The following is a 14884-nucleotide window of genomic DNA, read 5'->3' on the forward strand; positions in this document are numbered from 1 at the left end:
GGCATCGGGCAGTCTGGTGTAATTCAGAGCTTCAGAATGCAGAGGAAAGACACCAGTTCTTTGTTTTATGTTATCTGTGAGTTTCCCAATGATCGTTAAATAATGTTGGCCCAATCTCTCCTGCCCTAGCTGTTCTACCTTGCCTCCAGTGTGGTCCACTTTGAAGCTTAAAAACAAAAGCATATATACATGTATATTTATGTATATATAAGGCCTTTATAGAACATTTCGAAACAACCACAAACATATTTTCTGCCTCTTCTTTAATGAGCAGGCTCACGCAAACAGGCACCCCCGCTCATTGAGTTGACGAGCATACTGCTGCTGGGTCAATATAATGCAGCGGACGGGTGAGATTCATTGACACACATACCAGCAGCCACATCCAATGGCAATTACTGAAAGTATTGATCCGCTCATATCCTACGCCTTCCTGGTTAGATAAAAAAAGGCCGAAGTCAGACCAAAGCATTTCCCTCAGATCATCTGTTGTTAAATGAACAAGCTGCTGGCAGTGAGGGAACGCAGTGGCAGCCCCCCCAGAGGTCAGTGAGGTGTTGCCCATCACTCAGCACCCTGACAGTGACGGGGGGGGGGGGAGGGGTGCTGCATTGATCAGAACCCTGGACAGCTCCTCTCACGCACATAAAGGCCAAGGATGGCCATGACCTATAAATCCAGCCTTTCAGCACAGGGCCGCCGATGACCGCAGTGTTTAGCAAGACTTTATCAAACCGTTAAGCCTGGATGATATACGGCCCGACCTGGCGGGTTGGTACATGGCCGCAGGACCCCTGAGAGCCGTGTTTTGATGTTGTAGTGTGGAAGGCAATCACTTGCATGTCCTCCCGTCTCTTATCTCTGGAAGGGTGCCGTTAACAGAAGGTGGAGATTGCACCGCGGAGAAGTGGTTGATATTGAAAATGATGTGAAGATCGTTATTCTGTGAGCATATTCCCCATGTCATGAACATTCATTTCCTTAACTTAATTACTTCACTGCAATCTCTTTTCTTAACGAGAATGCAACTTTCCAACATAGATAGGGCTTCAATAAAACTGAATGAACGATGAATCATTCCCTTTTGTTCCGACAAAAAAAAATGCAATAAAATAACAATAATGATTGAATTTCAAAACACATTTTGAGAGTGACATGCATAATGTTGAATACGCCAATTAGAGAGTAATGTTAAAATACTTTCTCAGGTGTGTTTTGCCACAGAGCAGCTGCCGGGGTGCAGTGAGGTGCATTCCACAAACTGCCTTAATAATGCATGAAATGCCAGAACCCATTGGACATATCGTTTTACACCGACTTTTATTGGCCCTGTGATTGGTGGCCACCAGAGTGGTCCCACACAGAGAGCGCGAGCCTCAAGGGACAGCAGTGCCTTCAATCCCGAAACTTCCTGGAATCTTGTTAGTCCGCTATCTTTCCTGTCCACATTCCACACACTGCTTCATGGAAACACAGACTCTCTCTCTCTCTGTGTGTGTGTGTGTGTGTGTGTGTGTGTGTGTGTGTGTGTGTGTGTGTGTGTGTGTGTGTGTGTGTGTGTGTGTGTGTGTGTGTGTGTGTGTGTGTGTGTGTGTGTGTGTGTGTGTGTGTGTGTGTGTGTGTGTGTCCCCCTCATGGTCCGTCATTGTCTCTCTCTCCCGTTTTTTCCCCCCGCTGCAGCCCTATCTGCTTCCTGTGACCTCCGTGGTTCAAAGACGGCGAGGCTGTGGAAGTGAGGTCATCCTGCATGCCGCTGGAACAGGAAGTGGGACACATCACAGGCTACCACCAAAAACAAAGAATGTAAATGCTGATTCCGCCTTTATCAATCTGCCTCTCTGCAACAAAGTGTGAAACACGATATGGCTGGGAAAGTGCATTAGCCTGCATTCTTATTTTCATGATGGCCTTCCTTGTTTTGGAGTCATTGAAATCCAATACGGCCTTACTTTCACTTGAGGTGTTTACACAGACAAGCGCTGGTTGAAATGGTTTCCATCGTACTAAATGTCACACTGACTTATTAAATGCTTTACCCAAAAGCTATATTTCCTCAATTGCTTATTTCTGCGTTCGTCTTTTATTATAAACCCTAGTTTGTCTTGTTGTTTGTTTGCTTTTCTCAGACTAGGTGATGCTAAGCAAATGGTTTCAAGCTTTTTATATTCACCGTCTGAATATACCAGTGAGAGGGAGGTTAAGAGAAGAGATAATGATGTGTGTGGGTTGGTTTGGCTCTCCATGGATGAACGATACACTGAGCAAAGCAACGGGCATGGCTTGCATTTAGTTACCTAATGTCTTATTTGTGCCAGTCTGTTAAACTCACAGTAAATAAAATAATTTGTTCCATTATGAAACCTGCAAACAGAGAAAGTGGAAGATGTGCTATAAAAGATACTTTGCTTTCCAGTTCATAAAACCGTGGGCTACACTGCATCTGCAATTCCATAGAAAGCCTACATGTTGACTGGATACCTCAGATAACAGTAACAAATATTTCCCTCTTTTCAGGCAACAAGCAGCAAACCCCCTCTCCCCCTCTATCTCTCTCTCTCCAAAGTAATGCAGATCAGATTCAAATCAATACACATCAAGTTTGGCCATTTCGAATAACCAACCAAAACTTTATATTTTTCATATAAGCAGTTTTTCTAGGCTGCTTTATGGGACAAGGAGGGCCTCTGCCTGGAGATGCGGAAAATATCACACACTAAAATGTAGGCCTGGGTAAAAAAATCGATTCAATCGATTTTGGATCGATTTCGTTAAAATTCCACGCTATCGATTCACAGGGCATGAGATCGATTCTTTTTTTTTTTTTTTTTTTTTTTTTAATGTGTTGAAAAAATTTGAATTTAAGGAGTTTTATAATACTTGAATATTTTATCTTAAATGGTATAATCTTTACAATGGTTATATTTATATATTTTAGGAAGATGGAGGCAGTTTTGTTTATAGCTGTCTGGATTGTCATTAATGTAGCCTACAAAATAAAAACATGTCTTTTGCAGTGTGTTGCATGGAGATAATTTCATTAATATATTGAATTAGGCAGGCCATCACGTTGAATAGAATGTAAAATCTTGCTAAGGATGTTAATTAACAGTCACAACTACAAGATTTTAGTCACAATTAATGATTTTAGTGATGAATTAACGATGATAGCCTATAAAGAATATTTCCTTACAATTTAAGAAAATTATCATTCAATCTAGGAGCAGATGGAACCGATTCGGATTGAATCGAATCGAATCGTGATTAATCGATTTAAAGCCTTCAGAATCGAAATCGAATCGATTCAGGAACTTGGCCGTGATACCCAGCCCTACTAAAATGTTACACAATCCAATCGCTACTGTGTGAGCTGAATACACAACACATAAAAACAACCTCAACTTTTCCCTCACCCCGGCTGCATTCCTGAATATATTGCTTGGATTTGAGCAGACCACTAAATCCCCCGTAAAGGCCAAAGTAAAACAGCTCAAAGAGTCCTGTCTGGCCGGAGATATACAGAGGACATGGTCGCTGGTGAGCAATAAGCCCAATGCTCTATGGTTACCAGCAGGTCCGACCTATTTTACATGATTCCTATTTATGAAATAAATATACAGAAATACCAGCTGCTACAACAGATCAAGTATCTAGTACCTTCTGCATATTGTCTCTACTTTTCTAAATTATATCCATTGACGACCATTCAGCGAAACCCATAGTGTGGATCTGAATTGAAACACTTTCCAGAACAGGTCCTCTGAGGTTAAAATGTGTGCCTTTGTGTGTGCGTTTGTGTGTGCGTTTGTGTGCATGTGCGTGCGTGCGTGCGCGTTCCTCATTCGTGTTAACAGACTCTTGCAGCTTGCCGCAGCTCAGCCAAAATCAACACTTGCATCCACAAAAGTTGGTTGGCAAAAAGAATAGAGAAGCCCACTTCAGCGGCTCTCCACAGGTATACTACACTAGCCGTTCGCCCTGATTCAGCAGCTGCATCAGCTGTTTCAGGCCACCGCGAGACAGGTAATTTGTTTGAATGGACCATATGTGGTCCATTCTAATAGTGATCCAAACGCTTTTAGGCGTCTGGATCACTATTAGATATGAAAACATGAGATGCCTGAAGGCAACAACAAGTAACGGTTGGAGATCGCGATAAAGGAGTTCAACTGTGTAGCACCACGTGTGAATTAGCCTGGTCCTACCAGACTCCCAGAGAGTCTGGACCTACTCAATTGACAAACGTTAACTCACTTGAAGGCGGGTGTCTGTTGAAGTTTAAAACTATTGGATCTGCCCAGTGTCACTCATCTGGATCTGCCATAACCAATCGCTAACGTTTTGCCGGGAATCAAGTTGCGCACAGGCTGTAAACAAACCAAACACTGTGCGTGAAGATGTCCGTCAACGAGAGCTGACTTTAAAAGGCACCCAGTGCAACTTTCGAGGCTTAAAAATAAACATTCAATTTCTAGTCTTTTTTACACGTAGTAAGTTTCAATAACTCCATACCATTACATACCGACATTTAAGCAGCAAAGATGAGACGTCGTTGTGTGGTGAGAACTGATACAAAATCGATAACAACAACAATGCCGCCATTTTCTTTATTTTTTGTAACCTACAATAAATAAAGCAGGCTTCCAGTCAATGGAAAAATGGCTTCTCCCCACCGGCGATTGTTGTTGTTTACGATTTTCTATCAGTTCTCACCACACAACGACGTCTCATCTTTGCTCCTTGAATGTCGAGATGTAATGGTATGGAGTTATTGAAACTTACTACGTGTAAAAAAGACTAGAAATTGAATGTTTATTTTTCATTGAATGTTTACATAAAGTTGCACTGGGTGCCTTTAACGTCATTGTACTCAGCCACTACCTCTGTTCGCTGATTGGAGGCAGAAAATTTGGATGGAGAAAACCCACTAACATACCGCAGACCCAGACGTAGTACTGAAGGGATATTCAAATTGAGCGAAAGTACTTAGGCGGGCGGAACCAGGCTTCGTGTGAATGTGCTGAACGTTGGAAAAAAAAAATGTATCTGTTCTGTAATATCTAATACAATTATTTAATAAAGGCTCCATTATTGCCACTGATGCAATCTTACGCCATGCTAGGTCTTCATAGATAATATTACACTTGGTAACCACAAAAGTAACCATATCTAAACCAATTCATTGTACAGGCATTTTTCTCTGTAGCATTTTGAATCATGGGAGTTTTGAAGGTTACAGAGGAGAATATTATATTAGAAAATTGGCATGAGGTTGGCATTATTGAAGCCTCTTTCGTAAGAAGCTTTGCCTCTCTCGCTCGTTAACACCTGCCACGAGGCATCAGTCTACACTTCCATAGCATTGAGACGGCTCGGAAGATTATGTCATCCTGAACCCAGTGGTTTTTAAAGTGGATGCCATTTCAATGAAATATGGACACATATAAGATGACGTGTATATGTTACATAAACATAAATAAAGTCAAAGCAATAAAGTTAACTATTACAAGAGCTTAGCTTGGGGGCCAATAGCAGCCCGCTTGGCTGTGCCACGCATCCCCTCCTGCGGTGTGGCCTTTACTCGTAACTTACTTCACTAATCACCCATTAGACAGAGGTAAGAGCTGTCATCAGAGCCATCATTAGCTAGCAGCATGGGGACGCTACCGCTACATCAAAAAGCAAATACAAACACCCTGATAGGTGGGGGGGGGGGGGGGGGGGGGGTAGTTTCACTGCTGAATTCTCCCTCTCCCTCAAATGCTGCCAAGGAGGCAAGCTGTGAGAGGAGCAGCGTCTGCAGAGGTGCAGCTCATTAACAGTGGAGGCAGCCGTCGGCGCGGGGGGCACGTCTTTTATGTGCACGTTGCAAATCTTCTTCGGCCTTTGCTGGAGATTTGTAGGTGGGCCCCGGATTGCAAATCATCCCAAGTAGAAATTAATCTAGCTGTGGGATTTCATTAGGGTTTTTTCGTCCGGAGATCCTGCGGTGGTCATAAATCTTAAAACGGCACAGTGATTGTTCAGCATATCGCTGCGTGAAGGGGTGGACGCTGCCAGTCAAAGGAAACAGGATTCTTTCATGGGCTATTATACCCTGCAGGTATAGGGGGGTACCTGAAACCCATGCTTAAGGGGCCACTGTTGTGGCTGGCTTTGGGAGGAGAGTTGTATTAAAAGCTGTTCATCTGTACTGAGTGAGGGCGCCGGATGGCTCTGTGAGACGAGCAGTCAAAAGGCGTGAGGAGGACACTTTCTGTCATTCAAACCAAAAGAGAAAAGCAGCATGACTTCTCCCGGGGACTTCTGAAGAGGGAAGAACTCGGAGGAATCATCAAACCAGCATGACACAGTGTGGTGCATTTTGTGACTCATTTGGGTTCATTGTTATGCATATCAGATCATGCGTCACACAATTTTTCTAACTTTTCCTTCTGATCTGTATCCACATTTTCCGAAATTGGAAGATGCCCAAAGCCTGCCATAATATAGTAGCCATTATATTACCATGATTAAAAATCCAACTAGAGCTGAATACTGCTTAAACGAAACTGTGTACCCTGAATAACATCTATTATTTAATCAATAGCTCCTGCATTTTTTTTTATTCACAGCGATAAATATTTTTATTTTCATAAATAGTGGTATGCATTTAAAGAAACAAAAATGCCATCTTCAAATGTAATAAATATGTTTTATCAAACACTGCACCCAGTTAATCAACACATGCTAGCTGCGAGGAGCCATGCATTTGAAAGTGATGTCATTTCCATCACTTCCTTCCTACAGTATATTCCTCTTCCGTTGCCTTTGGTGAGTCAATCAAATGAAATCAACAGAAACTTAGCAGAAGAGATTCTTAAAGGATTTACCAGATTATTCATTAATATTTCATCAATTATAAGAAAATGTCTAAAATAATTGCGTACTGGATCTCAAAGTGAACTTTAATGGATTGCTCCTGTCAAGAGACCCACAACACAATATGTTAAATTTCCAGAGCGGAGCTTCAACTTACTTATGGTTTTCAATGAATGTTCTGGTTCAAAGGGTTGGATCCAATTACCAAGTATTATTGCAAAGTAGCAGATGCCAGTGGATATCCTACAATATTGTTGCGTGGAAGATAATCTTAAACTTACGTCTCTCGAATTGACGCAGAGACAGCCCTTAAACACCACCTCATTGTTGTTTTGGTATTTTTTTTACTTAAATGTATAATTTGTATTTTCTGTCAGTTGTAGATTGTAGATGTGTTTATGGTTATGCTATCCTTCTGCTCCGTTTAAAGAAGCTTGATGAAGGCTTCGGAGAGAAAAGTTAAACTAACAACGACATCAGCACTTTGTCATCTACAATTTAGATGAGGAAACATAATGGCAGCCCAGAAGTAAGTCGGCTGGTTACCTGAGAACTGGACAGAATGCTGGATTGGAGTTGGCAGCTTCCTCCATTCCTCACGATAAAGACGTGAAAGTGCTTGCACACACCATTCTACTCAAAGAGCAAAAGTTCAGATACGAGTGGCTCCAGCAACCACCAGTCACTAAAGAATTTGGCAAGATATTTATAAACCAATTTATACCAGAGATTAAACCCCCGGATGACTTTGACAGTTTTCACCTCAAACGCGTATTACTTGCCGGCCATTGCCTTGCATTACAAAAACTAAACTCCAAAGTGGACTTAGGGGAGTAGGAGCATGAGTCTGTAAAGTGTGATGCAGGCTGTCTATAACAGCTGCAAATTGTCAGCATAAATGCTCGCAGGGTGCAGAGCTGACCCGGCAGACGACTCCAGAGACTGGTGAACAAAGAGGAATTTAATTATGTATGGTTCTAACCTGTAAACGCCATAAGGCCTTTTGTAGCTTTGGTTGGCTTGCGTAATCCTTAAACAAAGCACCTTGGAAGCAAAACTTAAGAACGACTTCAAATGCACACCTGTGTCAGCATCAGCAGATTTCAGTCAGGTCCAGTGGGCCGTCTGGACCCTGCTCATACGTCCATCTGCATTCTGCCTAACTAGTTCCTGTGGGAGTGCTGCATCCAAGCATAGAAAAAGCTTATGGATCCACTTTATCAGTGCGTAATGTTCAGAAATACTGGCAGTCATGTTGTTTGAAAACCTGCCTGACTACGTAACCCACAAGCCCTCTCCATAGAGGTGTGGGCTGAAGGTTGACGGGGCAATGCAAGCTGTATTATCAGAGATTACTCTCACTTTCTTCGTCTTTGTGTTCATTTTTCAAGGTGCATAGTATTTTGTAAAACAACTCAAGATCGCAGGTCTTGAGTCTCCATGTAATGCAGTCAGTGTCCAGATGTTTTGACTAATCTGCCAGACATCATCAAGCAGCACTGATTGGCCTCAGAGTCCTTATCTGCCATACATTCCATTTGAATTGAACTGGGTTGTCTTGCTACCAGGTAAATACTGTCTGTTGAAAAATAGAATCAAAATGACCTGCTGCCAAAATAAATAAACCTGAAAATGTCATTTTTATAATAGACCTAATTTTGGCAGATTCTTATAAAGCATCTCGTACTAAATGTTTTCTCCTAGGTGTCACGTATTTCCCTTCTAGCAAACGACAGGCAGACCATACGTTTCTGAGCCATCTACGTTTCTGCCAACAACAAAGAAAACTAGGCTATTCACAAATACATACTGTAGCTTTAGTCAGCAGAACACATTTCTGTGATGTACCAGGTGTCCGCTTTCTTAAAATATCCTTGTTAGGTAACTTTTCATGCACAAGGACAGCATGGCGTATACGCAGGGACGGTCTGTTTTGTTTGACTGCCTTGCTGATCCGTTTAGGAGAACGCTGAAGGCCTTCTGTACGTTTCCATGATGCGTTTTAGCTGCTCAGACAACAGGATGGTGCGTGGATTGGTTTGATGTGTTTCTGCTGCCGTTGGCCTTGAACAGAGAACGAACACGCTGTCCGGCCTTGTGCTTCAATCAAGCCGCAGCGATCATGTCACTTATGCAAACAAATCGTGTCTTGTGAAAAAAACAAAAACACACAGGTGGAACAACAGTGCTGTTGTCCCACTTAGCTCTAACTTTAGGTCTTTGAGTCACGATAATCGAATAGGTGGCCAGTAACGATTCGCCCGGTAATAATACCGCCTACATGAATTTATTTTACAAGCCTCCGGAATTGTAAAATAAAGACTGTAGCATTGCTTTAAATCATTTCACATGTTAACGTGACTTTTGGGACTCTGGTCACATTTCATCAAGTTCATAAAAATAAATTCATAGACAGCTAGGTATCCTCTTCACAGTGCAACAGACCTATAAAAGAGGGGGAAATGTGCAGACAGTGTGACCATGAAGGGCGGGGCGGGGGGGGAGGGGGTGGAAGAGGGGGCTTACGGAAGCAGCGGATGACAGAGGCTCAGTTTCCCAGACCATCACATCGTAGACTTTACCACAGCACCAAGGTGAGATGTACACAAGCTGCCACTAAAAAGGTCAGAGTTAAAGTGCACACTAATCTCAGTCTGGTCCCCTCTCAAAGTGTACTGACACACTGTCCATGAGTCATCCACTTTGATTTGCTGCCAGTGATATGCATGACACTAACATGGCCCGTGGGGGGGAAAGGTCAAGCACGGACAGGGGCTCTCGCACGGACACCTGCAAGAGGCCAAGCGTCTGCGTAGGGGGTAAGAAGACTGGGGTCTTTGAACACAGCTGTTGGGGTGAGGAAGGGTAATCCAAGCACTGTGTTTATCCCAACCCTTATCTCTGGGTAGGAGGAAAGGGTGTTTACCCCACTCTGCCCTGATCCTGATCGGTCGTACCTGGGACTACAACCAGTGTCTGAACAGAGCCCCAGACTAAACACAAGTTTACTTAGAAAATATTGCACACCAATGACATTCCCCCCAAGTTCCGCCAAATGCTAAAGCTCAGTGTGTGTGTGTGTGTGTGTGTGTGTGTGTGTGTGTGTGTGTGTGTGTGTGTGTGTGTGTGTGTGTGTGTGTGTGTGTGTGTGTGTGTGTGTGTGTGTGTGTGTGTGTGTGTGTGTGTGTGTGCGCGCGTTTGTACACTACAGCATATCTTCCATGATGATCATTAAATAATTTGTTGCAAAGCACACTTGTATCTGCTTCATTATCTAACCATATTACGCGAAGGCACACTTACTAAAAGTGTGTCAAAATTGATATGCAAGTCTACCTGATTTATTGTAACTCTCGGTAGGCAGACACAGTAACCGATCCGTTTGTTCTCAATGGGCCAAATATGCATATTTCTTGCCAATAGCTTGGTGGTATTGAAATGTATTTATTTTATAACCTACCATCATTTCCAATTACCAAAAATAACTGTCATATGGACAACGCAATCTCTTACTTTTCCTGGTTGACATGCTCGTCGATGGATCCCAGAGTGACCAGGCTACTGGAGCTTTGCAGCAGCCTGCAAGTTGCCAGATGCCGCTTGTACTGGTCCTTGAGACAGGCGTTCTCCGTACACAAGTCGGACACTTGCTGCTCCAGCTGCTCAATCCGATGCCTCTGTCGCTCCAGTAACTCCTGCTGGGTCTCAATTATGTTATCCAGCTCCTTCAGATATTCCGCAGCCCTGTTGGGGTTTTCCGTCGGGCAATCCATGGTTTGATAAGTAGCGTGTAGGAAACCCCTGTAGAATCACAGAAGCCGTGCCGCCAGATAAGGTCTAGGAGCAAAACATCGAGAGGACACGTCCTTTACGCCTCGCCATTGTTTTCCACAGTGTTCGTTTGACGGATGGGGAACACTGACCCGGCTTTCAGCGCAACCGCATTTACACTAAGCTAAGAGAACAGAACTATAATAGCACTACATTCATATTAAGTGAAATGAACAGCATGATAGACACACACAACGGAGCATGTCAACTAAGTACGAAAAATATGACTATATATCACTTTATTCCTAAGGAATCGAAGGTCTTGTAAAGTCCGAGCGTTGTTCGTTGCAGAAGTATATTTCTTATCTTGAACGCCACGCTGTTCGCGTGACTTTTGGTAAACAGAGGCTGCTGGTTGGCTTGCAGGTCTTAGGGGCGTGGTCTTCAAGTTTGATGGAGCATTGCACGCTGCTGCATGGTTATTGAATCTGCAATGCGCGATGCAATAAGAAAAAATATGTATAAATCTGTATTGTACTCCTCGGCATTTCTTTAACATTGTTTCTGGAATTAGTCAACACACAAGACAGATTTTTTTTAATTATTATAATTATAATTATTATTATAATTATTATTATTATTATTATTATTATTATTATTATTATTATTATTATTATTATTATTATTTCTTTCGATAAAGATTTTCTAATCTGTCTCTCGTATGTTCTCAGAGGAGCCAGCATATGAACTACTAACGGGTCATTACGTTTTAATAAAATGTAGATCCAGTTATATGTTATATGACTACACCTGAATAAGATAAACAACTAGCTACTGCAGGAGGCCTACGTATGTCAGGTAAGTCTGCAAGTCGTCGTGCTTTGAAAAGGGAGACTGTGACGGCAGTCTTTTCTATGATAGTGGATGATTAAAGTCAGGGAAATCTTGAGCAAATGTGATTCAGCAATTTCCTTTTTTTCTTGCCGTCTCTCCCTAGATTGAAAATGGCCCCAAATGAGCTGCTCAATAATGCTCATTAAGCACGCTGACTGAATTCTTGAAGCTTAATTGAATGTAGCAACAACCCTCTAGGGTAAGTACACCCCTTGCTATGAGTAGGACTAGGATTTATGTCGAGGACCGAGACAGTGTACATTATCCTGCTGCCTGTGACCGAGGCGCTGTTATCTAAGACTTGATAAGCCACTGTGAAATATCAGATGCAGACACACACTTCAACTATCACTTTCTAGAGACGATGCTTCTTTCCCATGGCACTTCTTTTTAAAAGCAAAACTAAAACAGTATAGTAGCCTAGTCATGGACTGTTATGGATGGTCAGGATGCCTCACCCCCTACCTGCTCCTAAATGACATGTATTAATTCACTGACCTTTGGATAACATTTTCTGCCATAATGATTAAACAGTAACTGAATGTGAGGAGATTCAACTGAAAGCCTTGTGTCCAGCAGAAACACAGAGTAGGCATGTGTTTGCTATGGATTTCCAAGTCCCACCATTGCTTTATGTGGGGAAGGTTTTGGGAGGTATTTCCTATTTTTGCTACTTTCTATTCTACAGTTGTGCTACGGATGCAACCTGAACCAAAGAAAGCGCCTTAAGTGCAGGTTTACTCCTGTCGCCTCCTCCTGATCCCTGGTGGCAGGGAGTCAAGGACGGACGGACGGACGGACGGACGGAGGGAAGGACAGACGGACGGATGGAGGAGAGAGGGAGGGACGGACGGACGGAGGAGGGAGGGAGGGAGGTAGGGAGGGACAGACGGACGGAGGAGGGAGGGAGGGAGGGAGGGAGGGAGGGAGGGAGGGACGGACGGACGGAGGGAGGGAAGGAGGGGCGGGCGGGCAGACGGACGGACAGACGGACAGAGGGAGGGAGGGAGGGAGGGAGGGACGGGCGGGCGGGCGGGCATCTACCACCCATACAGAAGCCGGGGCCCCATGCACCTCCTTAACCAGATAAAAGCCTGGGAGAGTATGAAGACTAGGGAGTCTTGCTGCTGCATCCCATACGCCACACCGCAAGCTGGCTGTTGACTCTCGCTAACTTCCATTGTTAAGTGGCAAGGCTTTTTGTCCTTACTTCCCGCCTCCACAAGTGCTGTGTGTGCTTGTTAGAGTTATTCGATTGATGGAGAGAGGGGGGAAATGGGGCAATGCGTGGGGCAATGCGTGGGGCAATGCGTGGAGCACTGCAGTAGTCCTTGCGAGCATTTCCCACAAAAAGATACGTTAAGATCAATGAATGGCTTCTCGTCCCTCGGTCGACCGCGTGGGGTTAAGCGAGGCTAACCCCGTAGCGTTTCAAAGTTGAACAAAACCCTTCCTATGGCTGTGGGGCGATATGAAGGAGCACCCTTGGTCCTTTATATCCCCTAGGGAGGAGACGTTTGAATTGAAATGCCAAGTATTATGACAGCCCCTCTGGCTCCCAGAACGGTTTGGCTGTGGGAGCTGAACAGGCAGACAAGCCTAGAGAAGACGGCAGGCGATAAAGGCAATGTATTCACCTTTATGGTAGGAAGGGAGGATGGATTGTCTTTTAATAGTGAAATACACCACGGCATGGATGATGGCGATAGTGTAAGGCGGCAATTTGAACTATCATTCCTAATCAAAAAGAAGCTAAATGGCCTTCGATTAAGATGGCACACGATTCAACCTTTTGTTTTCAATACTTCGATACACATCAGTCGGTTTAGGAGAAACACAGAGCTTTTCCCTTATTTATCTAGAGATCTCTGTTTAATATGACCTGGGAAGGATGTCTCTTGTGTTACCTGTTCCGACTTTGATACAACAGCATCTTTACTATTCCTGTCAGGTCTGATCGCCCACATTCATTGATCGTCTCCACTGGCTGGGTATAGTAGATAGTAACCTCCCTCTCCACCTTCTCTCTGTTACCTAGTGTAACACAATGGCTCTCCTCAACATCGTTTTACAGGCCGGCTTTTCCTTCTCAGAAGAATAAATGAAACGCCTCTTTTGTTTTGAGACGGGCGAGTGTACTGGTGAGCCAAACACATACTGTACATTGATGTTCTCTTTTTCCCCCAGTGAGTCACACCCAAACACATGAATCCAGTCGATCCGTCTCAGTGTCCTATAGTCACAGTGGAGGCAAATTGCAGACTGCTATGCCCCCCCCCCCCCCCCCCCCACGCTGAAGCAGCTGTAGCAGTAGATATTCTTCCAGGTGGTTGGCGTATGCCGTTATCACACAATACGACACTGAACACACACTTTATTCTTCTTTATTAAGCGGCCGACTGAACAATCTGCACGGCTGTCACCTCCACCTGTGGTCCGCCACTTCTGGTTATTTCTTCCTGACAAATGTTCTTTTTCAGGTATTCGAAAGAAAAACATTACCCACAATGCTTTTCAAATGAAATGCAACATTCAAGGGGTGCAAATTTGGACCTTTATACCCCAACCCCGCCCCACACACACACATCTCCAACATGAGAGAATGTAGGGTGACTGTGCTGGGCGACTGTGTGTTTGGGATTCATCACCCTCATTGCGCATTGCCATTACATCACTCCCTGAAAGTGGTGTAGCAGCCATCTCCGTGCACAGTGTCAGCGAATACAAATGAGCCCAGTGGCTAAAGCCTCCACCGCCACCAGCGCCGTCCAGGGTACCAGGGCAGGCAGACGAGGAAATATTTGATCAGTATTGTCAGACCTTTCGACGCGCCCCCAGGGAGTGTTTCGGTGTGAATCACAACCACTTACAGCGCTCACCGTTTGTGTGTTGAGCACCAGAGTGATGTGCTGTGTTACCGGTCTTCAGGGGCAGATATCGGGGAAACATACGAGCTGGGTGTGAAGCAGTGTTGTGAAATATAAAAATAGCATTTTAGGTTTTGATATCCAGAAATGGTGCACATTAAACTCAAGCACGTTTAACTGTGCTTTTAAAACGTTTATATTGTTTCTCTATTAATACTATAGATGACTGCACCATTATTTAAAACTTTTAGACAGTGTACGTCTGAATTTACATGTCATTTATCAGATTATATAAAATGTATTAAAAGGATGCTTCTTAATGATCTAATATTATTGAATTGGTCTTTCATATTGGCTTTTAATAAGTATTAGAAATATTTGTTTATAAATGTTATATTAATTATTATAAAATTACATAAGTCTCTGGAATATCTGACTTTATAAGCATTGATTTTAAATGCGACCCTAAATTTAAGAAAGACATACAAGCAAGG

The 14884-nt window shown here is 43.5% G+C and overlaps 1 protein-coding gene across 3 annotated transcripts in view; it reads right to left on the reverse strand.

Moving 5' to 3' along the window:
* LOC132449284 (IQ motif and SEC7 domain-containing protein 1-like) overlaps nt 1-11009 on the reverse strand; it is an 84495-nt gene extending 73486 nt beyond the window's left edge. For 2 of the 3 annotated variants that reach the window (XM_060041028.1, XM_060040969.1), the window contains exon 1: nt 10372-11009. In XM_060041028.1, the coding sequence (XP_059897011.1) occupies nt 10372-10631 (260 nt within the window). In that variant the 5' untranslated portion in view covers nt 10632-11009. The remainder of the gene's footprint in view (nt 1-10371) is intronic. The other variant, XM_060041476.1, reaches the window with a different exon arrangement.
* Between the last annotated feature and the right edge of the window lie 3875 nt (nt 11010-14884).

The sequence above is a fragment of the Gadus macrocephalus genome, chromosome 1 (genome assembly GCF_031168955.1).
Source record: "Gadus macrocephalus chromosome 1, ASM3116895v1".
Classification (NCBI taxonomy): Eukaryota; Metazoa; Chordata; class Actinopteri; order Gadiformes; family Gadidae; genus Gadus; species Gadus macrocephalus.